Here is a 23,881-nt window from a genome sequence, read left to right as displayed (position 1 = left end):
CTGTTCGCAAAGATCTAAAAGATCTAAGGTGATCAACAAAAATTGCCGATGGCCACAATGAATATCGAAAGGAGTGACTAACTTTTATCCAACCTATACATATCGAAATATTTCTCTCAAACTTAAATGTAGCTCATGCATCTTCTTCCGGTACATCCCTCACAAAAGGTCAACATTCGAGGATTGTTTTGAAATTTCCATTTAAAGTAAATCCTTGTGAATGGAATACAACGATATATATTTTTTAACTGAACAAGTCCATGCCACCTGACATAATGACACAAAAGCGTTATAATGTAGTATGCAAAGTTCTTAAAAATCGCAAAAGGAAGTATTGACATTGGTGCAGTCATTGCTCATCTTATTATGTCTCTACATCGGAGAACTTCTTCCGGCACCTCTCTTACAAAAGTTAAAAAATTTCGATTATTTAAAATTTACCCCCTGTTATTGTAAAAAAATTTATTTTTTCTCACACGAATTGTCAAATGTTGTAGATCGATTTACTCGCCTTAGCGCAAATTTAGAGCGCTGATTTTCAAATGAGGAATTCTTAACTATATACGGAACTCATCTACGAAAAATTAGGTCTGTATGTCATCTGTGGCCTGAGCTATGGATGCATAAATTATTACGAATATAGACTTCTTCTTCTTTATTTGCCTATTCGTTTTACGAATTTATGGCGATCAGTGCAATTACATAAAATATATTACATTATATTAAGTACATATATGTATTTATAAGTTGTTTATTATTTCAGCTAAAGATTGTAGATTTCTGCACCTGCTGAGTAGAGTTGCAGCATCATTTATGCCGGTCCATTCCTGAATATTGTTAATCCAAGACTTCTCTTCTCTGCCTCGGATAATGTTTTGGAGTAGTTTGTATTTGCTGTTTCGCATGATGTGTCCAAGATATGCTGTTTTTCGTTGCTTTATTGTACGTATAAGCTCTTTTTCTTGGTGTATTCTTCGAAGTACTTCATTGTTAGTTACAAACTCGGTCCATGGTATTTTTAGAATTCGTCTGTAAGTTCACATCTCGAAAGCTTCAAGTTTTTTCATGTCAACTGCCTTCATCATTGACATCATTGATAGATTCTTGGAATATTCTTTCGGAGTATACATTGAACAATAAGGGGGATAATATACATCCTTGTCTGACACCTTTTGATATTATTATGTCTTCCGTGCATTCTCCGTTTACGTCAACATGTGCAGTCTGATGCCAATACAAGCTTTTTATACATCGAAGCTTTTATACATCATTAAGCTGATAAGTCTATAGTCACTGCAGTGTTTCGGCTGGGTTTTCTTTGGTATAGTTATAAACTTTGATCTCAGCCAGTCATTTGGGTATTCCCCGGTCTCATATATGTAGTTAAATAGCTTGATCAGGATATTAATATTATCTCCGTCTATTAACTTCAATATTTCCGATGGAATCTCATCAGGACCACATGCTTTTTTAAGTTTTAAGGATTTTATTGCTGACTCAATTTGTTGTTTGGTTATAGATGTTCCTTCTGGCGGTTCATTCGTCATCATCATATATGTTGATCGGTTCTGGTCGGAAAAAAGGAGCTTTATGTACTCTTTCCATATTATCATCTTTTCTGATATATCAAAAATAGGTTCGTTTTCCTTATTGTATAGAATTTTAGGTATTGATTTGCGGTATACACCTGCCATTTCTTTGATTCTTTTGTGAAGATTGAAATCGTCATTTAATTGTTGCAATCTTTCAATCTCCTGGCATTGCCTGTTTATGAGATTATTTTTCTGATTGCAGATTGGATTTCTCTATTTAATTCGTAATATAATTCGTAGTTTCGATTTTTATGTCTTCGACGTTCCTCCATCAGATCTAGTATCTCCTTTGTCATCCATTCATTCTTTTGTGGTTTTGTTGTGATTCCTAGATTATTGTCCGCTATGGATTTTAGCGTATTTTTAACAGAATTCCACATCCGTTCACTATCTGTAGCTTCAATTTTTCTAAATTCTTGATCAATGATCTCCCTCATTCTTGTCCTAACCCTTGGTTCCTCCAGTTTTCCATTATTGCGTTTTCCATGTGTTTTTCTCTTTGAGTTTCTCTTAAATTTTGCTCTTATTTTTGTCATTAACAGGATATGGTCCGATGGAACATCTGCACAGGATATGGTCCGATGGAACATCTGCCCCTGGATATGTGGATGTCTTCATTACACATGAAGAAAAGCGTTTATTGATCAAAATATAATCTATCTGGTTTCGTATTATATTTGTTGGTTTGTCCTGAGGGGATTTCCAGGTATACAATCTTCTTTTTGGCAGGCAGAACATTGTATTTGTAATTTTCAACCCATATTCTTGACAGAATTGAATAAGTCTGTCACCTCTATCATTTCTCTCGCCTGGTCCAAATTTGCCTGTCATGCCTGGTACAATATCTTGTCCAACTTTGGCATTAAAGTCTCCTTGGATGATAGTTATATCATGGGGTTTTGTCATATTTATTAGGGTATTTTACATCTTCGTAAAAATCTTCCACTTCTTCTTTGCTCTTGTCTGCAGTGGGCGCATATACTTGTATAATATTTAGTTTTAAGGGTTTTGTTTCTAACTTTATAAGCATTGCTCTGTCAGATTTTGGTACAAATCCTATTACGCATTGTGCTATGTGGTTTTTTTTAAAATGACACCTACTCCTATGAGTTCTATTCAAGTTTCCTGAGTAAAATATTTTGACGTTTTGAGATACAAATTCTCGATTATCAGGCCACCATGTTTCGCAAACTCCAAGTATATCAATATTCAGTTTATTCATCTCACTAATGGTGTTAGTTAATTTTCCAGATTCATATAGGCTTCGTACGTTCCAGGTACCAATATTCAGGTTATTTTTTGTTTTACCTCCGGGGATTCTTAGCACCCTCGTTTGGCCGGAGACTGAGGGTCGTTCATTATTTATATTCATAAATTGCATGATTTTCATGGGATAATACTTCAGGGGTTTCCCGTTGCCATCCGAAGGGTTTTTAGTTCTGGAGTTTAGACCCTGTTTGCTGCCGCCAAATCTCGGTCAGACGCTGCCTTTTTCCTTTTTTTTTGGTTCGCCCCGCATATTTTATTTTTGCGCTACCCGCCATATCTGATGAGCGTTCCCCTATCCACCACCTGGGAGGCGTCCGATGGGAGAGAAAGAAGAAAAAAAAAAATAACTCCGCACGGAGAATATAGACGAACGAACAAAAATAAGTTAGAACAAGTAAGAACGGCGCTAAGTTCGGCCAGGCCGAACTTGTTATACCCTCCACCACGAGTTGTATTGATGTAAAATGGAACAATTAGTTTCCTTACGTTTATGAAGAGGACTAAATACCTAATTTCAGCAAGTTCGGTAAAACAATGTGGCTAATCTTCAAAATACCAAAATTCGGGACGCACTGTTCCATGGGGGCTATATCGAAACGTCGATTTATACAAATTTCTGGCGCAAAGCTTTTAGACTCAAAGAAGACTAAAAACGAAATTTCCGATATTTAGGTAAAACTTTTAAAATACCGAAAATCAAGAGGTACGCTTCTATGGGGAATATTTTATAACTAAATAACAAAAAATTTCGGTGGGATATTGACGTCACAACCTTCAGAATTAGGAAAATCGGGAGGCACCTTTCTATGAGGACTATATGAAGGCGTGGACCTATATCGACAAATTTCATATGGAACGTTTAATACCCCAAATGAACACCAAATTTCAGCCATTTCGGTAGATTATTATGGCCACAACTTTCAAAATACCGAAAATCGAGAGGTATAGTTGTATGGGGGCTAAATGAAGGCGTCGACCAATACCGACAAATTTCATATGGAACGATTCTATCCCCAAATGAAGACCAAATGCAAAATTTCAGTCATTTCGGTGGATTATTGTGGCCACGACCTACAAAATACCGAGAATCGAGAGCTATAGTTGTATGGGGGCTATATGAAGGCGTCAACCAATACCGACAAATTTCATATGGAACGATTCTTTCCCCAAATGAAGACCAAATACCATATGGGCTAGGTTTTTGCATGAGGATAAATAAATGAAAAAATAAATATATTAAAAATCAAAATAAATTAAAAATTCATATTTAGAGGTTTGGGAGTGCAGAAAACAAGTTAGAAAGTATCTGTCAGCTTTGCTGACGGAGATATACCCTCAGGCACTGACCAAAAAAAAAAACAAATAAAAAAACACACACAATACAAATTGTATCACGAGTTTGCTTTAAAATCTGTATGTACCGTAATGTTGGGGACTGAGACCACAAGTCATACACTGGGTTTTTATGACAGTCGCACACTGGTCGAAACCACTGATCTAAGGCGCAAAAGTCAAAAAATCAAAGTATAAAATTGCGAAATTTTTTCCATTGTCTCGATTACAGACACTCTGCTGACTAAAATTTTGTTTTCACTTTTTTGTTGTTGTAAATATTCACTCAGTTATTAACTGTCAAGTGCACGAAATTTTGATGCGTCAGATTTTAACAAAATTGTTGCTAAAAACCTGATTTCATATTTGTTTAATTGTTTAATAAATTCGTAATAAAACTAAACAAAGTTTATTTTTTATTGATAGGGGAGGATGTAAGTTAAATTAAAAAAAAAAAATTGGGGCGTGAAGTTACATAGTTATGTAGCAATAAATTTTCAAAAATTATTATTTTTTTATGTTTTTAGTGCAATATACTTTTGTTGAATGGAGCGTAACTACCAAGGTCCACTGAGGTTCAGTCCAATTTTTTTTTACTAATTAAATTGGATTTCCTAGATTCCGAATAACCACAATTTAGCTGCAAATCTTGCTGATAAATGGTCTGAAAAATAGCTTAAATCCTTAAAATACACAAAATCTGTCGGTACAGTTATATGGGGGCTATATCAAAATGTAGACCTATGTTTGGTGGAGAAGATGTAAAACCAACGAGAACCTCCTACGCCAAAATTCAGCTTATTTGGTCTGAAGATGTAGACAAAATCCTAACAATACCGAATATTGGGAGGTACCGTTATATGGGATCAATATTAAAACGTAGACCTATGTCCACAATTTTTGGTGGAGAATGTGTGTATACCGAATACCAAATTACACCTAATTTGGCCGGAAAATTTAGTTTTAAACCCCCAAAATACTGAAAATCGGGAGGTACCTTAAAAGGTATATGCCCAACACGTGGACCTATGTTTACAATTTTTGGTGGAAAGGTTTAGTGATCACTAGAAACCCTAAGTACCAAATTACAACTAATTTGGAAGGAAAGGGTCGGTTAAATCCTCAAAATACCGAATATCAGGAGGTACCGTTATATGGGGGCTTTACCAAAATATTAGCCGATGTTGTTCATATTTAGTACATTGTTACCCACGGGCAGAGACTGAGTTTGTGCAAAATTTCAGAAAGATATCTCCATTCGTTTCCAAGTTATTAATTTCGCGCCGCTAGATCAGTGATTTCGACCACTGTGAGTCGTACGCCTAATTCTCACCTATGGAGCTCTAGTTTGGTGGAATGCCCTAGGCAAGAAATCATATCTGCGTGAAATAAACAGAGTCCAAAGAGCAGCATCAATGCTCATAACTGGTGCTGCTAGGAGCACTCCACAGGCAGCCCTTAACGTGCTGTTGGATCTTACTCCGTTAGATCTCATTGTAGAGGAGCAGGCATCTAAGAGCGCTTTACGTCTCAAGGAGCTAAAACAGTGGTGCGGCTCCCAACAGGGCCACGCTGCGATTCTCAACCGAACGAATGTGCCAACAAACAAGGAGCATTTAAGTGACTACATATCACCACAAATGAACTTCGAGCAAATAGTTGTGCACATTCCCAACAGAGAAGCCTGGACCCACAACACTCCACCACTAGACGGTATAGAGGTCTATACCGATGGATCTAAGATGGAAAATGGAACAGGGGCAGGTGTATACAGCGACATTCTCAACCCTTAACTCTCTTTTAAGTTGAATAAAGAGTGTAGCGTTTTTCAAGCAGATATTTTTGCAATCAAAAAAGCTGCAGAACTAATTAAGAACATTAAAGGGGATATCGATGGACCGGTGACTATATACGTCGATAGTCAGGCGGCCCTCAAATCACTAATGTCCTATTCCATCAAGTCTGCAGTTGTTTTGGACTGTATAAAAGTATTAAGTGACCTAAAATCAGCAGTAACACTGTGTTGGGTCCCAGGTCACTGCAATATTGTAGGAAATGAAATGGCGGATGAATTGGCACGCCGCGGATCAGAGTCAAAAGATATCATAATCGAAAACTCACCGGTAACTCACAGGGCTACCGGAATAAGGCTAGCCAGATTTAGCAAAACGAACCTGGTTGTAGGGTTACCAAAGCAATCTGGCCACTCCTTTCCAAACGCAGAACATCATCTCTAATTTCATTGAAAAAGATCGAACTCAGACTAACAGTTGGTCTAATCACAGGTCACTGCAATATCAGAGCAATGTCTTATAAATGGGGTAGAACCGAAGGCGCCGACTACATGCAGACTTCAATCCCACGGCAGCGGGTTCTTACGTACCGGATTGACCCGAAACCAAAAGTGTTTCGGCCAGCGGCTGCCAACCCAGCATTATATTATATGCTGCTACAACAACAACTACTGCAGACTTTGTGAGGATGAGGAGGAATTAGAGACAATCGAACATTTACTGTGCCGCTGTCCAATGCTCACGAGCAAAAGACTACGGATAACGGGTGAACACACTATCCAGTCTCTCTCATCCTTCTGTGAAACCGAACCAAAAAGTCTTCTTCTTTTTGCCAAGAGTCTGAAATGGCTGCAGCAAGAAGAATTGGCAGTACCAGTACGATGAACAATTAAGCTTTTCTTTCCCAACTTCTACTTCAATTCTATCCTCCTAAATATTTCACTTTCTTCTACAACATCATATTCTATTTCTCTCCTTTCAGCAAACAACACCCTTAACTTAAATCGCGATTTATTTGAAAATCCCTCCGGCGATTTTTTTTTTTGTTTCTTGATATTTCTCATCAACTTCCCAGGTGTAAGCACCTTCCATTTAAAATTAGTTAAGGCGCACCGTGACCATTTTTCCGACAAATTTTAAACTTTTGTGGGGGAGGCACCCGAAGGATTATACCGACATGGCCCATCTTCGAACTTAAACTGAGTTTGGACGAAATATTACGATACCCAAAATTTGGTTCGAATCGGTTGATCCGTTCGAGAGTTATCGTGCCCACCAACCAGCCAGCCAGACGGACGGACATGGCTAAATCGACTCAAAATTGTCTGAAACGAATTTCGTCCAAACATACTTGGGGTCTAAAACCGTTATTTCGATGAGGCATATTTTTGGTCGTATCAATGTGTATATTCCCTTTCTAGCCTAAAGGCTGAGGGTATAACAAGTCTGTTAACTATTTTTCTCAATATGTCCAACTTTTGCCATAGCCCCCATATAATGGTTTTAGCGATATTTTATAACCGATTCGGCTGGAATTTCGACTTATCGGAATATAAGAATCCATCGTACAAAAAATTGTGAACATATTTCAATGTTTTAGTTTAGACCCCATAATACGGGACCACCCTGTTCAATGAATTTTGGCCGTTTTTCGTAATTTTGGACGAAAATATGTAATAGTTACTATATTTACACATATATTATAAAAAATAATCAATTGCAATACAAAATGAACGTTGAAATAGTTTTGGCCAGGGAAATTGGATTTGAGACCATAGTGCATTGAGTTATAACTTTTTTGCAATTCTTGCAAATATCAAAAATACCACCGCATAGCCGTGTGGAGCATGAAAAACTACTATGAAATACGGTGTCATTTTTCCCTATCGCGAAAAAAAGTTTCCGCACCAAATGCATTGAAGTTCAGTATTGCATTATTTAATTTTATTTGTTATAATGACATATACGCTTTTCGTAATAACTTATTTATAGTTCTAATCTAATTTAAAATCAATATCAAACCATTCTGGACCAATTTCTTATCAAATCGCGATATTTCAGAGCATTTAATGAACCTTTTACAATATTGCAATTTTTTGTTTTTCTTTAGCTCTGTTCCTTTACGTGCAAGAATCTTCAAGTTTTGCCACTTTTTACTCGAAAAGCGTTCCTTTACTTTTGACACAATACAATTCATATGGGAGCAGTTTTCAACTTTTACTACTTTTGCCGGTTTTACCATTTTCAGAAGTAAAGGAACGGACCATTTATAAGCTCGCGAATTTTATGTTTATATTTATTGTACCTATCAATTGCAATGAATTCGCGAAAGTTACAGAATTTTTTTTAATTACTTTGCCTGTAAGAATCGTATTTGTTTTCTATAAATACTTATTCAAACAAATCAAATTTAAATTTTTAAACAGAAAAAATATCAAAAGGGCTTTAGTAATCGCTTTTTTCACAGAATCGAATTAAAACACGCGTTTTCGTTATCAGGACAATATTCCGCACATGGTACTGGCGTGGTATTTTTTTGGTTATAGTCCTAATGTACATATGTATGTCTCCGAGTGAAGTGGCTGTCAACAATCAACGGCAGCTGTGCAACCTATAAGCTAACCTAACTTATAGTCCCAATTTACATTGGGCGAGTTTACTAGCGGCAATTGTCATTTTGTAGGAGAGAGAGGTGAGGCATATGGTAACCCTTTGCCTCTCAGCACCTTCTCTCACCTACAAACTGGCAATTGCCGCAAGTAAACTCGCCTAATGTAAATTGGGACATAGTACGGTTACATTGGAGTTTTTTGCCGGGCTAACCCACTTCATGAGGATTTATTTGACGTTTGCGCTATGGAATTGACATTTGAAACCCAAACCCACTGGGTTATCGGGATAAGTCTATTAAGGTCTCAATTCACACATTCTGGGAGTATACCCGTGTCAGCAAAGCCGACTGGTACTTTTTTACTTATTTCAGCAGTAGTTAAATAATTCTCTAAAAGCGGTGTCTTGTTATGATCGACACGCCATTAGGTCGCGATAGCAAAAAAAGGTCTACATTGCATTGAGCTAAAATTGATTTTGACGGTACTCATTGTTATGACATCGTTCTGGGAAACAGTTTTTAATTGCTAACGTGCCAACTCTTTGCGTCTTTAACATCGCAGTGAGATTAATATTTCTTCATGTTTTCGTAACAATCTTCTTCTCTCCCTTATCATCTTCCCTCCTAGGATATTCAGACAGATTATTTTTGGTGTATTTAATACTTTATTTTTTTCTTATTTTCTTTTTTAAATTGGAACAACATTCAAAACCTTTATTTTTGTAAATTATGTTTGGAGATTCTTGGTTTCTAAGTGTGTTTAACTGTGTGTGTGTGTGCGCGTTCTCTTTTGTATACATTTGTTCGATTTTGTTTTCTTATTTTTATTTTGGCTGGCATCCTGGTTCTGTTGCGAGTACCTCTTCTTCTTAGGCTCATTTTTTTTAATCTTTACATATTTTGGCGGACATTTCCTGCAGCGGTTCCAATTCTTTGCTTGTTATCAAATCAAATTCTTGTACAAAATAATAGAAATGCTTATAGCAGGTGTTAACATGCGCCTCAGCTCCAATGCTAACAATACGATCGAAATGATGTATATAGACATGCACAAATACTCTAAACAGCCGTGTCAAAATCTTTTTGCTAAGCGATGGAAACGTCTTGGGAAATGGTACATCTGTAGATACGGGAAAAACGGTTTCATTATTGATCTGAGCCTCGGCCCAATCCATTAGCAGTTCTATGTATTTGGGTGCTGGCAACGATGTGGGTTTTTTGTAATTTTCATTATCTGCCCACAAATACTCGTAACGTGAACCTCCACTCATGGTTGGGCATGTGGTTTCGTTACAATATTCCGAAACAGTTCCGTAAATGAGATTGATACGATTGAAAAAATCTACTACGTGGACAGCTATCCAATCATTGAGATTTTCACCTTCGGGTAGACAGACAGCTTGTCGTAAATTAATGCCCGACTGGAGGCTGGCCTGAGCTTGTTTGTGCAGGGAATAACGTATTGTGCCGGCAGTAAACCTTTTCTTTGGTCTAAATGTTTTTCCCTTTTGGAAGAACTCTAAAAAGCCATTCAATGCCATTGTTGTTGGAGGATAGAAAGTGTGCGTGTTTGTGTGGTGGTGGTGGTGGCGGTAAGCTGGCTTAATGAATCCTCACATTCGAAATCTAAGACGGCTTTATATGCAAAAGTCTGTGTGTTTCGATTTTAAGTGACTTGACTGCCTGTTGTTGTTGTTACTGCTATACCAAATCTAAAAAGCCACTGAAAATAAATGGGTAGGTGGTTGGATTTAAAATTAGATGATGTAGCATAATGAATCACAACAACAATAAAAAATAACTCTATGAACTGCAAATGAACTGGCACTCCACCCCATTCAACCACAATACTGATCATTCGGTGTCGTGATGTGTGCGCGTGTGGCAAAATCTAGAATATCAGCAGTATTCTCTCAAGGCACTGATTCAGTGAGAACAACAACGAATCGAAACAATTAGGTTTTTGGGAATATACCAACCAACCGACATGGCTTTAGCATCTGAATAACAATTTAAAAGGGATCTAAACCTCTTCCTAGTAAGCGTTTTCCGTATCTACCACCCCCTCATGTCCAATCTTGTCGCATGTAGCTGAATCTGAAATATTGGCAAGACATTAAATTTCGCAAATTTTATTTTAAAAAAATTATTTTCCAATTTTAAATAATAATAATTATTATTTGTGCAATGTATCTGATTGTTAAATAATTTGGCCTGTATTTAAAAAATGTCTCTCTGCCAAGAAAAGGTTTTTATTTTTATTCATGCGGTATGGTAACATTTCCACAAAGGATAAGTCATTCCACAATATTTATCTCGATGTTTTTTCTTTACAATTCACGAAACTCATTATAAATATAAAACGTTAGACGTATAATAAAAACTTAAAACCTTATCAAATGCAGATATTAAAGTCTGTTTATAATGAGTTACATAAATCATAGTGCATAGATTGTTTCATTATTATATATTTATTTGGTTTTTGAATCGACAAAGCGAATCTTGGGAGCCTCTAAAATATCCAACACCATGCTCCCCCTTGAGATCGATAAATATATTGGGTTTTGGCGTACTATAAAAAATTAGAGCTGGGCAATCTCGTTCAATTGAACGATCCGGATCACTGTCCTCGTTATATAATAAAAACCAACGTGTTATATTAAGTATACGCAGTTTTGTCAAAGAAAATACCGGTGTCCATTGAACGAGATAGTGATCCGGATCTTTCAATTGAAAGAGATTGCCCAACTCTATAAAAAATACTAAACAAGAAAGTAACAGTCTGCTGTGCTGACAGAGATATATCTTAAGCCTCGGACCTAAAGAAAAGAGGGAAACACAATACTTCTGGCGTCAATTGTTTTTATAACCTCAGCCTTTAGGCTAAAGAGGGTATTTACACTTTGATACGACCAAAAATGTGCCTCATCGAAATAATGGTTTTAGACCCCAAGTATGTTTGTACGATATCCGTTTCAGACAATTTCAGTCGATCTAGCAATGTCCGTCCGTCTGTCTGTCTGGCTGGCTGGTGCGCACGATAACTCTCGAACGGATCAATCGATTCGGTTCAAATTTTGGGTATCGAATTATTTTGTCCAGATTCGATTTAAGTTCGAAGATGGGCCATATAGGTCCACTCCGTCAGGTACCTCCCCCACAAATGTTCAAAAATTGTCGCAAAACTTGTGCGCACGATAACTCTTGTAGGGAATAACCGATTTGGTCCATACTTTCCACATTATGAAATTTCTACCAGACTTAGATGAGTTTCCAATATGGACTCAATCGGCAAACTCCTTCGAGTACCTCCCACACAAAATTTCGGAAAAGTTCAGTTTAGGACCTGGTCTCGAATCGCTTTGATTTTTGGTTACGCAAGTTGTATTCGCTGTCCTCTATACGAAGCTGTAAGTTTCATTAGTGGCAAGTCCATACTTCCTGAGGAAATAGCCTGAAAGTTACAAAAAGCCCTATGACACCGTGTGTAATGGTTGGAGCGCAAGATAACCCTCGAACGGATCTGCCGATTCGGTCCAAAATTTGGCTTTCGTAATATTTTGTCCAAACTTAGTTCAAGTTCAAAGATGGATTATATCGGTCCACTCCTTCCGGTACCTCCCCCACAAAAGTTCGAAAATGTTCGGAAAATTTGTGCGTACGATAACTCTTGAAGGAAGTTACCGATTTGGTCATTACTTTGCACATTATGAAATTTCTACCAGACTTAGATGAGTTTCCAATATGGACTCAATCGGCAAACTCCTTCGAGTACCTCCCACACAAAATTTCGGAAAAGTTCAGTTTAGGACCTGCTCTCGAATCGCCTTGCTTTTTGTTGTAACATCTTGTATTCACTGTCTCCTATACGAAGGTACAAGTTTCTTCAAGGGCAAGTCCATACTTCCTGAAAAATAGCCTGAAAGTTGAAAAACAACCCCTATGACACCATGTTTATGGGTGGAAGCGCAAGATAATTCTCGAACAGAAATGCCGATTCCGGCCAAAATTAGGCCTTCGTAATATTGTTTCCAAACTTAGTTTAAGTTCGTAGATAAGCCATATCGGTCCACTCTTTCAGGTACTTACCCCACAAAAGTTCAAAAATATTCGGAAAAATTGTGCGCACTATAACTTTTGATGGGAGTGACCGATTTGGTCCATACTTTACACATTCTCATAATATCTACCAGATATAGATCAGGTTCGAATTTAGACTATATTTGTACACCCCATCCCGTACCTCCCACACAAAATTTTGGATAAGTTCACTTTAAGACCTGCTATTGAATCACTTTGATTTTTGTTGAAGCAACTTACATTCGCTGCCTCAATTACGATGGTAAAAGTTGTTTCAGGGGCAAGTCCATACTTCTTGAGAAAACAGCCCGAAGGGTGTAAAAACCCCCTATGGAACCCCAATGGTCTATGTCGGTCCATTCCTTTAAGTACCTTTTCCACAATATTATTGAACTTTAATCCTAATCAACATTTTTGTCGGTTCATACGACCAAAATTTTGAAACCCCCTAAATACATACATAAGTTTTTTGTGAAAAAAGTGTTTCAATTTGCACAGGCTGAGGGTATATCTCTGTCGGCAAAGCCGACTGATACTTTTTTACTTGTTGTGTCTTCATCTTGATCCATGTAAAATTGTCTTTCTTATCTGAGAAAAAATTAGCCTTAGAAGTATAATAAAAACTTAAAACCTTATCAAATGCAGATATTAAAGTCTGTTTATAATGAGTTACATAAATCATAGTGCATAGATTGTTTCATTATTATTTGTTTTTCCGCCATTGTAACTTAAAAGAGAGAGGGAAAAAAATCACGGGAAATTGTCGTTCATGACAACCCCCTATATATTTAATTGGATTTGTATCAACAAAGCGAATCTTGGGAGCCTCTAAAATATTCAACATCATTTTCCCCTTGAGATCGATAAATGTATTGGGTTTCGGCGTACTGTAAAAATACTAAACATGTAAGAAAGTATCAGTCAGCTGTGCTATGCTTACAGAGATATACCTTAAGCCTCGGACCTAAAGAAAAGAGGGAAACACAATACTTCTGGCTTCAATTGGGCTTTTTGAGTTTTTGGGCCAATTTGTAAATAAGTCTTATGCCAGACTATGAAAATTTTCTTTGAAACCTCTTTGGCATTTTCTTATAAAATTTAATTGACATCAAATGAAAACTTTTACATTACAAACTTACATTGGTTTGAGAGTTAAGAATTTAAACACAAAGAATAATTTCAGATTACAGAACCTGGTGTACGGAGTTTCACCCATCTTCACCCGTCTTGTCTAGTCCCGGGCCACACTAAGAGTAATTTCACTAAAATTTTAACATTAGAGTAAAAGAAAATGAAAAATAAAATGGTCTGTTTGTTTCATACGAATATTGCAACAAAACAAAATTGCAGAGCACATGAAACCGTGTACACTAGTTTCTTGAAATTATGTGTTTTTTACCAAAAAAATTTAAAGTTTCATGTCAAAATTTCATTGACATTTCTGTAGTGTGACCCGGGACCTATAAACTCATTTTCATGTTAATGAAATTTTCTTAGTCTGACATAAGACTCACGGTGCTCTTGAATCAAATTTAAATGGAAGTTGCTTACACCTGGGAAGTTTTTGCGGATTCTGAAACTACAATGTTCATAGATTAGAAAAATCAAAAAACAAAAAAAAATAACGGAGCGCTTTTTAAATAAATCGCGATTCAAGTTGACATTTTTAGGGTTTGTTTAGGTTTTTGCGATTTTGCTTGGAAACCGCAAGTCCGATCAAAATGGGAATAAAGAAAACGTTGTAGCTATCAAAATTCTGTACAAGATTGACCTTAATGATATTTTCGTAGGTTTTACAACTTTTATGATATAGAAGTTGAAATTGGGACAATTCAAATTCAATTCAATTCCGTATCGTCTCTTTATAAAACAATGTCAAGACTGCAATTTCCCAACTTAAACTTACTCTTGTGCCAGACATTGAAAGTAATACGTGAAAATATTTTAGCTTTTAGGAGAGAGCGTAGATGAAGGATCTCCCTTTCTCCCTTCTTACCCATAAGCTCAAAACATTTTCATGAAAATTTTCATAGTCTGGCACAAGACTTATGTATATATCTAAAAAATGGTACAATTTAGGAAAAATTACATAAGCCAGTCTTGTAGAGAATATTCACAGCTATAAGATTTTCTCAGGTCCCGTGCCGATAAGACTTGCCGTATTCAAGCAAAATCGCAAAACCCTAACAAAAAAACCTAAAAATGTAAACTGTAGTGCGATTCTGTAACTCCTTAACGACAGAATTAACGACAAACGTCGATAGTTAACGACAATTTTCGTTAAGTGCTATTCTGTATACCAAATTTTTTGTCGGTAAATTTTGTCGTTAATTACCGAAAATGATTGTTACATATGTTATGTTAATAAGGCGGGTACACAAGTTAAATTCCGCCTTATTGAGAAAAATCTTAATGCATTTACATACAGTATCGGCCAAAACTAAAGCACCCCCTCAGTAAATTTTTTTGAAATGATTATTTTTTTATGAAAACTAAATTATAAATGTATTTTTTATTTTTCTTTTTATTTATTTATATCTTTATAATTGAAAAATACAAAAATAAGGAGATCAGAATTTAATAAACAAAAGTTAAAATTCAAAAAATATTTTAGGTCGCAAATATAAGCGGACAAAACTAAAGCACCCCCCCATTTGAGGTACAACAAAAACTATTGAAATCAATATTTCGTTGCTTATCCTCTATTCTGGATGACACAATCACATCTTTTAGGCATAAAGGATACAAAATTATTAATTATTGCAGGCGAAATAATCGGTTTTCGGAAAATTTAGCTTAAATCCTTAAAATACTGAAAATCGGAAGTTACCGTTATATGGGGGCTACACCAAAACGTGAACCCAGGTCCACGATTTTTGGTGAATATGTTTTGTGACCACTAGGAACCCTAAGTACCAAATTACAGCTAATTTAGTAGAAAAATGTGGCTTAAATATCCAAAATACCGAAGATCGGAAGGTACCACTATACGGAGGCTATACCAAAACATTAGCCGATATTGTTCATATTCATTCAAAAATGATGCTACAGCATTCTCTGGTCAAATACTAAATCCCTTAGGTTTAAAAATCAGCAAAAGAACGAATTTCAAAAGAACGGTAGACGCCGGCATATTCAGTCCACGAACAGCAAAAAACCTTCCGCCTCCATGTTTTACAGCGTCTTTGCAATATTTAGGATTTAACGGTTGCCCATTTGGTCCAAGCCTTTTTCCCATCTGAATACTTTAAATTAAACATAGATTCATCGGGAAACAGTTCAAATGGGTCTTGGCGAATGCCAGTCTGGCTCCTTCATTTTTCGTCGATATGAAAGGTTTTTTTGCTGGTCGTCGACTGAATAAGCCGGCGTCTATCGTTCTTCTGCAATTCGTTCTTTTGCTAATTTTTAAACGTTAGCGTATTGTATTTGACTAGTGGATGCTGTGGCATCATTTTTGGATGAATATGAACAATATCGGCTAATGTTTTGGTATAGCCCCCTTATAGCGGTACCTTCCCATCTTCGGTATTTCGGATATTTAAGCCACATTTTCCTACTAAATTAGCTGTAATTTGGTACTTAGGGTTCTTAGTGGTCACAAAACATATCCACCAAAAATCGTGGACCTGGGTCCACGTTTGGGTATAGCCTCCATATAACGGTACCTTCGGATTTTCAGTATTTTGAGGATTTAAGCTAAATTTTCCAAAAATCAATTATTTCGCCTGCAGTAATTAATAATTTAGTATCTTCTATACCAAAAAGATGTGATTGTGTCATTCAGAATAGAGTATACGCAACGAAATATTGATTTCAATAGTTTTTGTTGTACCTCAAATTGGGGGGTGCTTTAGTTTTGTCCGCTTATATTTGCGACCTAAAATATTTTTTGAATTTTAACTTTTGTTTATTAAATTCTGAATTCCTTATTTTTGTATTTTCCAATTATAAAGATATAAATAAATAAAAAGAAAAATAAAATATAAATTTATAATCTAGTTTTCATAAAAAAATTATCATTTCAAAAAAATTTACTGAGGGGGTGCTTTTGTTTTGGCCGATACTGTAAGTGTTAACTGTGTAGAATAACATGCAGCAGCTTCCCCACTATTGTGCTTTCGACAGCGCCGATTTTATTGAAACTGCATAAAGATCATCAAAGAGAGCTTGTAGATCTTCGATTAACTCATAACTTTCCTTTAGAACACCTTTATGTAGCATCATTTAAATCGGCGCTGACGAAAGCGCAACATTGGCGAAGCTGCCCCATGCTACCCTACGTATGAAGACTGCGCTAACCTTTGTTTTACTTATTAAAGAGAGGAAAAACGTTAGCTAATGCTTCAATAGAACTCAAGTGTGGTACTGCTATGCAAGACCTATACCAATGTCCTTAACACTATCTTTCTAGGAGGCACGTGACGTGAATAGAATAGTACGTGACACGTGAATAGTATTACTATAACCTACTTTGTTCTGTGATAATCTCATAGTTTTAAACTCAGCATGATGCTAAAAATGGCGTATAAGCTTGGATTTTCGAACTTTTCATACTCTCCGCTATGAGAAATTTCTTTTAATGTGGGCGTAAATTGAATTTGTGAATATATAAACTCAAATGACGGTAACGTGGATCCACGATCACTGAAGGGGCTTAAGTCATGTCAAACATCACAGCTGAATTTTGATACAGAGCGCCACAACCCAAAATATGATCCCAACTTTTAAATAAAAAATACAACTGCGCTTTTAAAGAGATTTATGGTGGTTTTATCATTTTTATTACTTTTAAATCACACACACAATAAAAATATCTTAAGAAATGCTTCATTACTGGCATCCGTAGCCATCCAAAAGACACACATTTAAGCCACATTCCTTCAAAAGTCTGAATTGTTTCCTTCTTAAACGCTTCATGTTTTGTATTCCAATCGATATTCGTCGGTGTGAGTTAACGAGTTCTACAATCGGTAACATAAATTTACAGAATAGGACATTCGTTAACTCAACCGAATATTTTCGCTAACTACCGATGTCGGTTCGTTATTTAAAAAAGCTACAGAATCGCACTACGGAGCTTCTTTATCTCAAAAATGGTACAGCCAGAGAACAAATCGTAAACGTCAATCCCGGGAGAATTTTCACAGCTACAACATTTTCTTTAGCTCCATTCCGATTAAACTTGCTGTTTCCAAGCAAAATCGTGAAAACCTAAAAACTACCTAAAAATGTGAATTTTGAGGGCGATTGATTTAAAAATCCCTACAGCGATTTTTTTCTTGTTTTTGGATTTTTCTCATCTATGAACATTGCTTTTTCAGAATTCACAAAAACTTCTCCTGTGTAAGCGGTTTTCATTAAAAGTTAGTTAAGGCGCATACTTCATGACATTGTTTCATAAGGGGGCGATACAGTCAGTGCATTGTCCCAATTTGAACTTCAATATCTCAAAACTGGTAAAACCTACGAAAATCTTGTAGAGAATTTTCATAGCTACAACATTTTCTACCGTCTCATTTTGACAGGACATGCGGTTTCTAAGCAAAATCGTGAAAACCTAGACAACCCCTAAAAATGTCAACTTGAATCGCGATTTATTTAAAAAGCGCTCCGGCGATTTTTTTTTTGTTTTTTTATTTTTCTCATCTATGAATAGTTTCAGAATCCACAAAAACTTCCCAGGTGTAAGCACCTTCCATTTAAATTTGATTCAAGAGCACCGTGGACATCGCATGGACTTGCCTCGAAAAAAAATTGTACCATCGTAACTAGGTCCGCATGGACAACATGATGCCAAAAATTTAAAAACGATCCCAGGCGAGTCCTCGAACTGCACTCTTTCTTTGGGCGGTACCCGAAAGAGTGATCCAATGTAATTAATACACACGTATATGAAATCAAATGAAAATTTTGATATTTTCATTGCTTATTAGTTTGAGAGTTACGAATTTAAACGAATACGAATTTAAACACAAAGAATAATTTCAGATTACAGAACCTTGTGTACGGAGTTTCACCCCCTACACCCTTCTTGCCTATAAACTCATTTTCATGTTAATGAAATTTTCTTAGTCTGACATAAGATATGGTATGGACTTGCCCCCGAAAAAATTGTACCATCGTAACTAGGTCCGCATAGACAACATGATGCCAAAAATTTAAAAACAATCCCAGACGAGTCCTTGAACTGCACTCTTTCCAAACTTTGTGTGGAAGGTGCCCGTAAGAGTAATCCAATATAATTAAGATTCGGACATAATCCGAGTCTGTAAGAAATAATACCATGTACAACGTTTGGACCAAATTCGTTCCCCATTTCGAGAGTTATCTTACGTACTACCCAGTTGGTGTCGACAGTCTCTTTAGGACCTTTTGTCCTATTACCTTAGAGGGTATGAAGAACTTGTTGCAACAAGATTCAATACAAGTGAAAAAGTATCAGTCGGCTTTGCCGACAGAGACATACCTGTGTGGATTGAAATACTTTTTTTTTCAAAAAACATGTATTTAGGGGGGATTTTCAAAATGTTGGCCGTATAAACCGACAAAAAGATGGATAGGATAAAAGCTCAAAAATTTGCGGGGATATCGATTGATAGGACTTTTTTATTATACTAGCCTACGAAAAATATAATATCGCTGTAAATAGGACCACTAAAAAAATCTTCGGTAAAAATGTCCAAAGGATCCTTGAAGAGACCCTTAAATACACAAAAATGTTGAACATTTGTGTTGGTGGTACCCTAAGGACAGATAGGGCCCAAATTTGAATATAAACTAAGTTTCGACAATATTTAGATATCAAAGTTTGGACCAAATCGGTTGCTACGTCTATGAGACATCGCGCTGTTTTCTCAGGAAGTATGGACTTGCCCCTGTGATTCGAGAGCAGGTTTATAGTGAATCCCCGAGTCCGAACTGCGTGTCTTTGGACACCACTTTGTAGAGAAGTTTTACATGGCTGAAATTCTCAGGAAATGTCGACATTACTGAGGGGTGTTTCGCCACCGCTTAAACATTTTTGATGTTGATGGAATCGAAACCACGACCTTCAGCGTGCAAGGCAGGCGTGCATACCATTGCACCAAGGTGGCACAAAATATTACGAAGGTCAAAGTTTAGACCTAATCGGCAGATCCGTTCGAGAGTTATCTTGCGCTCCAACCTCTACACACCGTGTCATAGGGGTTTTTGTACCTTTCAGGACATTTTCTCAGGAAGTATGGACTTGAACCGAATAAAACTTGTCCAATCGTATGGGGGGGGTGGCGTGAGTACAAGTTGCTACAACAAAAATCAAAGCGATTCGAGAGATGGCCCTAAACTGAACTTTCCCGACATTTTGTGTGGGAGGTACACGAAGGAGTGCTACGTAGCTACCAATGCGTCCTTACCACAGCCCCAAGAAGCGCATGAGGACTTTATTTCTGGATTTCCCTTTCTGTTTTATATATGTATGTATGTGCCGTTTGATGAGAAGTGGAGAAGATTGGCGAATAGTGCCCGTATTTTGTATGTCTGTCTCCGATGGATGTTGCAATCCAGGATGTGAAAAATGACACAGCTGACTTTCTGGGGGATAATTTAAGATTGCGGCACCGGAAGAAATACTTGAAAAGTCTAACGATTATGTTGTGAAAAAAAAACGTTTGGAAAAAAAAACTCTGCCAAATGGGATACTCAACTCCTAAGTAATGATGCTCATCATTCCTTTTACAATCCCACGGCAGCAGGTTCTTTCGTACCGGATTGACCCGTAACAATAGTGTTTCGGGCAGCGGCTGCTACAACAACATCATTCCTTTTAGTTCGTGCCGACTGGTTTTTCAGACCTTTTTGCATTATCTCAAGCAGTATGGTCTTGCCCCCTACGTAATAGACGTCGCGCGGAAAACCTGCTGAACAAATATACTCAAAACGATCCGAGATATGTCCTTAAAATGCACTTAAAGTCGGCTAAATAGTCGGCCTTTAACAAGGGAATTTTCGGAACTTTAGAGACCCATATCTCAAGATGTATGGACTTCCGCAATAAATGTTGTATATATTTGTGATCAAGGTGACGATACCTAACTGTGAAAAAAAATTTGGTCCCGATCTGAGCTTAATGAAAACATTCAACTTAAGCCTTTTTTATATTGGTAGTGGCCAGCAGACCCTATTTTCCGATGTGGGCTTTCAGTCATCCATTGAGATTAAGCCTCCTGTATAAATACATAAATATAACATTATTACTAAAATATTTTAGTAAAACCAATTTTGTATTTTCCAAATAAATCAACCCAAGTTCCCAAAGTTCATCCACAAATTTTAGAGCCAGTTTCACTATGTCGAAAGAAAATGAGCGAACGAAAAACACCTAAACGTGGTAATATTGACTTTGTTTTTGCTTCGAAACAACTACAAAATTTGAAAATCATACACGAGTTAAGTAGTTTTTCTTTCGTTTTCATCTTCGTTTGACATAGTGAAACAGGCTTAAATGTTTGTCAAAGAAAACATTTTAAAGTTTCTCTGTAACGTAAAATGATGAAAAATGTATGTAGGCATATGCACAAAACTGCCCCATAGTTGACCTTAACAAGTGAAGGAAAGTCAAACACAAATCCATTCCATATTGGATCGATTGATAATAAACATAATAAATAATTTATAAACGTTGCTTTATCATTCTCCATTAGAATTTCTAAACATAGTTTTGCAATTTCCTCAAAACTCCACACACAAGATCCTTGTGAAATGTGAATTAACATAAAATTTACAAATTGTTATTGTCAAAAAAAAAATCCAAAATTGAATAGATAACAAAAAAACAAGCAGAAAACAAACTTGTTCAACATCGTTACTAACACACTACACTGTACTCCACAGCACTAGAACACAAATGGAAAGGGAGGGTATATTAATCACACTCTAAAAAAGCACCACAACAATGTCTCTCACAAAAGTATTACTTTTTTACACCGGTGAAAATTGATTCTTGTGATTCCGACAAAAGTCGCGTTTCAACTGACATATATTGAGTGGGTGCTTACGATTTTTGTTTATTTTCCCATGCATTCGGTTCTATCAACTAAAGTCCACAACAACAATAATACAAATTGGTTTGTTTATTTCTTGTTTCTTAGCAGCCAGGCAGGGCAGTCAATCATCGGTTATAGCGCCATCATCATCATTGTCGACTTTGGAGGAGGCATCAGGTAGTCGTCATTGATAAACATTAAAAACTTCTATCAATGCATTGCTTGCTAAACCCCACTTTCCCATTAGCATTAAAAATCCCAAAAAGTGAAATTTTAATACACGTGAACACCACACAATATTTGTCCATCTGCCGGGGTTGGATATATCACCCAAGATATGTGGCGCTCTAACTTGATGATGAAGGTTGTGTGAAGGTCGGTGGCGGTTTTTGTCTTTTTTCCCTACTACATAAACTACACATCACGAGCCAGAAAAACAGTAGGTTGTGGGGTGGGGTGGTTAAAATAATTTTTCTCCCATTCAATTTTTCACATGCAGATCATATCATTCATAAAGAAAACAGTTTTGTCATTACAAAATAATCACCTTTAAGCGCGTTGTTTTTTAGAGAATTGTTTTTTTATTCACTCAATAGCAAAAACAGGAAAAAAATTGCAAGCTGTCTTGATACTTTTTAAGGGTTTGAGAATTTTTTCGTTTCCTTTGCTCCACTTGTTGAGAATTGAATTTCACAACTTATCTATCCCGTTGATCATCGAATGCACTTTTGTTTAATAACAACATCTATTTGTGATTTATGCACATTTATCTGTTTTGCCGGCTATTTTTACTATTTTCTTTCCGTATTTAACATTTTTCCTCGTCGTAGTGTTGTGCAAATTAGCAATGGATCTGTAGGTCGAAAAATAACCGGTCAGAGATGTGTAGATCGAAAGTAACCGTGTGAAAAGTAACCGTGTAATCATATTCTGTGAGAGAATGGAGTGAGAGAATAACTGCGTTCCCGTACACAAAATTTATATGAAAATTGTTTACAACTTTTACCATTTATAAAGTATGGGAACAGGCCAAATGTCATGGTGGAATAAGAAGGTGTTACATCAAATCATAGCAAACGTCAAAATTGTTCACAATAATGCATTACTGTGAATTGCTTGTTTACCTTCTGTATGTGATTTTATTCACAATAATGAATTTTGACAACTAGCTGTTTTTCCCGTTATACCTGTACTATTGTGCCATGATGAAATCATACCAAAGTAAAATTTGCTCACAATAATGCATTACTGTGAATTGCTTGTTTACATTTTGTATGCACGGTTGCCAACGGGTAAAAAAATTGTCTACCAAAATTTTCCGAAAATATTAATAAAAAGTTACCAACAAATAAAATTTGCCATTTCGTTTGTTACATGTATAAATTCTAGATCAAGGCATATTTATATAAGGTAAATGCATAAATTACAACAACTAACAAATTTACAAAAACAACATTATTGTTATTGAAAATTTAATGTCAAAAAAATATTGAATAACGGGGCCGTTCTAAAATTTTTTTCAAGAAAAACATTCAGGTATTTGATGAAAACCGAATCGACTCGATTTGCAGAATCGAAATGGTATATATTCGGGGTGTAATTGATATTATATACAGTTTTGATCGCAAACGCCCCTTATTTGAATTATATTTTTAAAATCTACTTTCAATTTCAAAAAATATTCACAAGAATTCAAAACATACTATTTCGATTTATGGGAAAACTAGTTGAATCGATTTCATCACATACCTGATATATGAAGAAAAGACAAAATTTTTTAGTTTTCCATAAAAAAAAAATTAAAAAATTTTTTTTAAGCTACATGTAAGATTTTTGGTACATAGATTGGGAAAAAAATCCCATTCTTAAATCTGTTCGAGATACTAATTTTGGTTGTTGCGCGCAAAAGTTATGGCGGTTTCAATTCTGGTAAAAAGAAAAAATCTTTAAAAGACTCTAATCATTATATCGAGAAACTCTCTTAATTAGGGGCTCCCTACATACTATATGTTTACTGAGGTCCCATAACTTTAGTGAAAAAGTTGTAAATTTTCGCGGAAATTGGGAAAGCATTCAAAACAATTGGTAGTTTACAACTAGTTCTAATAAAATTCAAGCTGTTTATGCATCTGAAAAATATATAAAAAATATGTACGTAATCTAAACATCGCGAAGATT

At 36.1% G+C, this 23,881-nt stretch overlaps 2 protein-coding genes across 15 annotated transcripts in view; both read right to left on the bottom strand.

Moving 5' to 3' along the window:
• Naprt (nicotinate phosphoribosyltransferase) overlaps positions 1-22,601 on the bottom strand; it is a 97,910-nt gene extending 75,309 nt beyond the window's left edge. For 2 of the 13 annotated variants that reach the window (XM_073965689.1, XM_073965696.1), the window contains exon 1: positions 21,531-21,696. The gene's annotated coding sequence lies outside the window, so the exon portion shown is untranslated. Of the gene's footprint in view, positions 1-21,509; positions 21,706-22,250 lie in introns of those variants that run through there. The other 11 variants (XM_073965695.1, XM_073965702.1, XM_073965698.1 and 8 more) reach the window with 10 other exon arrangements.
• On the bottom strand, positions 9,243-22,389 carry Mob3 (MOB kinase activator 3). Of its 2 annotated transcripts, none has more exons than XM_073965712.1 (2): positions 22,251-22,389; positions 9,243-10,320 (listed from the first exon to the last, which is right to left on the bottom strand). In XM_073965712.1, the coding sequence occupies exon 2, from the start codon at positions 10,136-10,138 to the stop codon at positions 9,482-9,484; it is 657 nt and encodes a 218-aa protein (XP_073821813.1). In that variant the 5' UTR covers positions 10,139-10,320; positions 22,251-22,389; the 3' UTR covers positions 9,243-9,481. The 2 variants fall into 2 exon arrangements, with proteins under 2 accessions (XP_073821813.1, XP_073821814.1); XM_073965713.1 differs by having other exon boundaries at positions 9,243-10,309; positions 22,251-22,388.
• Positions 22,602-23,881: the final 1,280 nt, after the last annotated feature.

The sequence above is a fragment of the Musca autumnalis genome, unplaced genomic scaffold, assembly GCF_047663935.1.
Source record: "Musca autumnalis isolate F117 unplaced genomic scaffold, ASM4766393v1 scaffold_2, whole genome shotgun sequence".
Lineage (NCBI taxonomy): Eukaryota > Metazoa > Arthropoda > Insecta > Diptera > Muscidae > Musca > Musca autumnalis.
This window is presented reverse-complemented; position numbering and strand designations above follow the sequence as displayed.

Bases quoted from the DNA above. Each gene is read 5' to 3' on its own strand.
- Mob3 (XM_073965712.1), bottom strand. From the start codon at position 10,138: ATGGCATTGAATGGCTTTTTAGAGTTCTTCCAAAAGGGAAAAACATTT.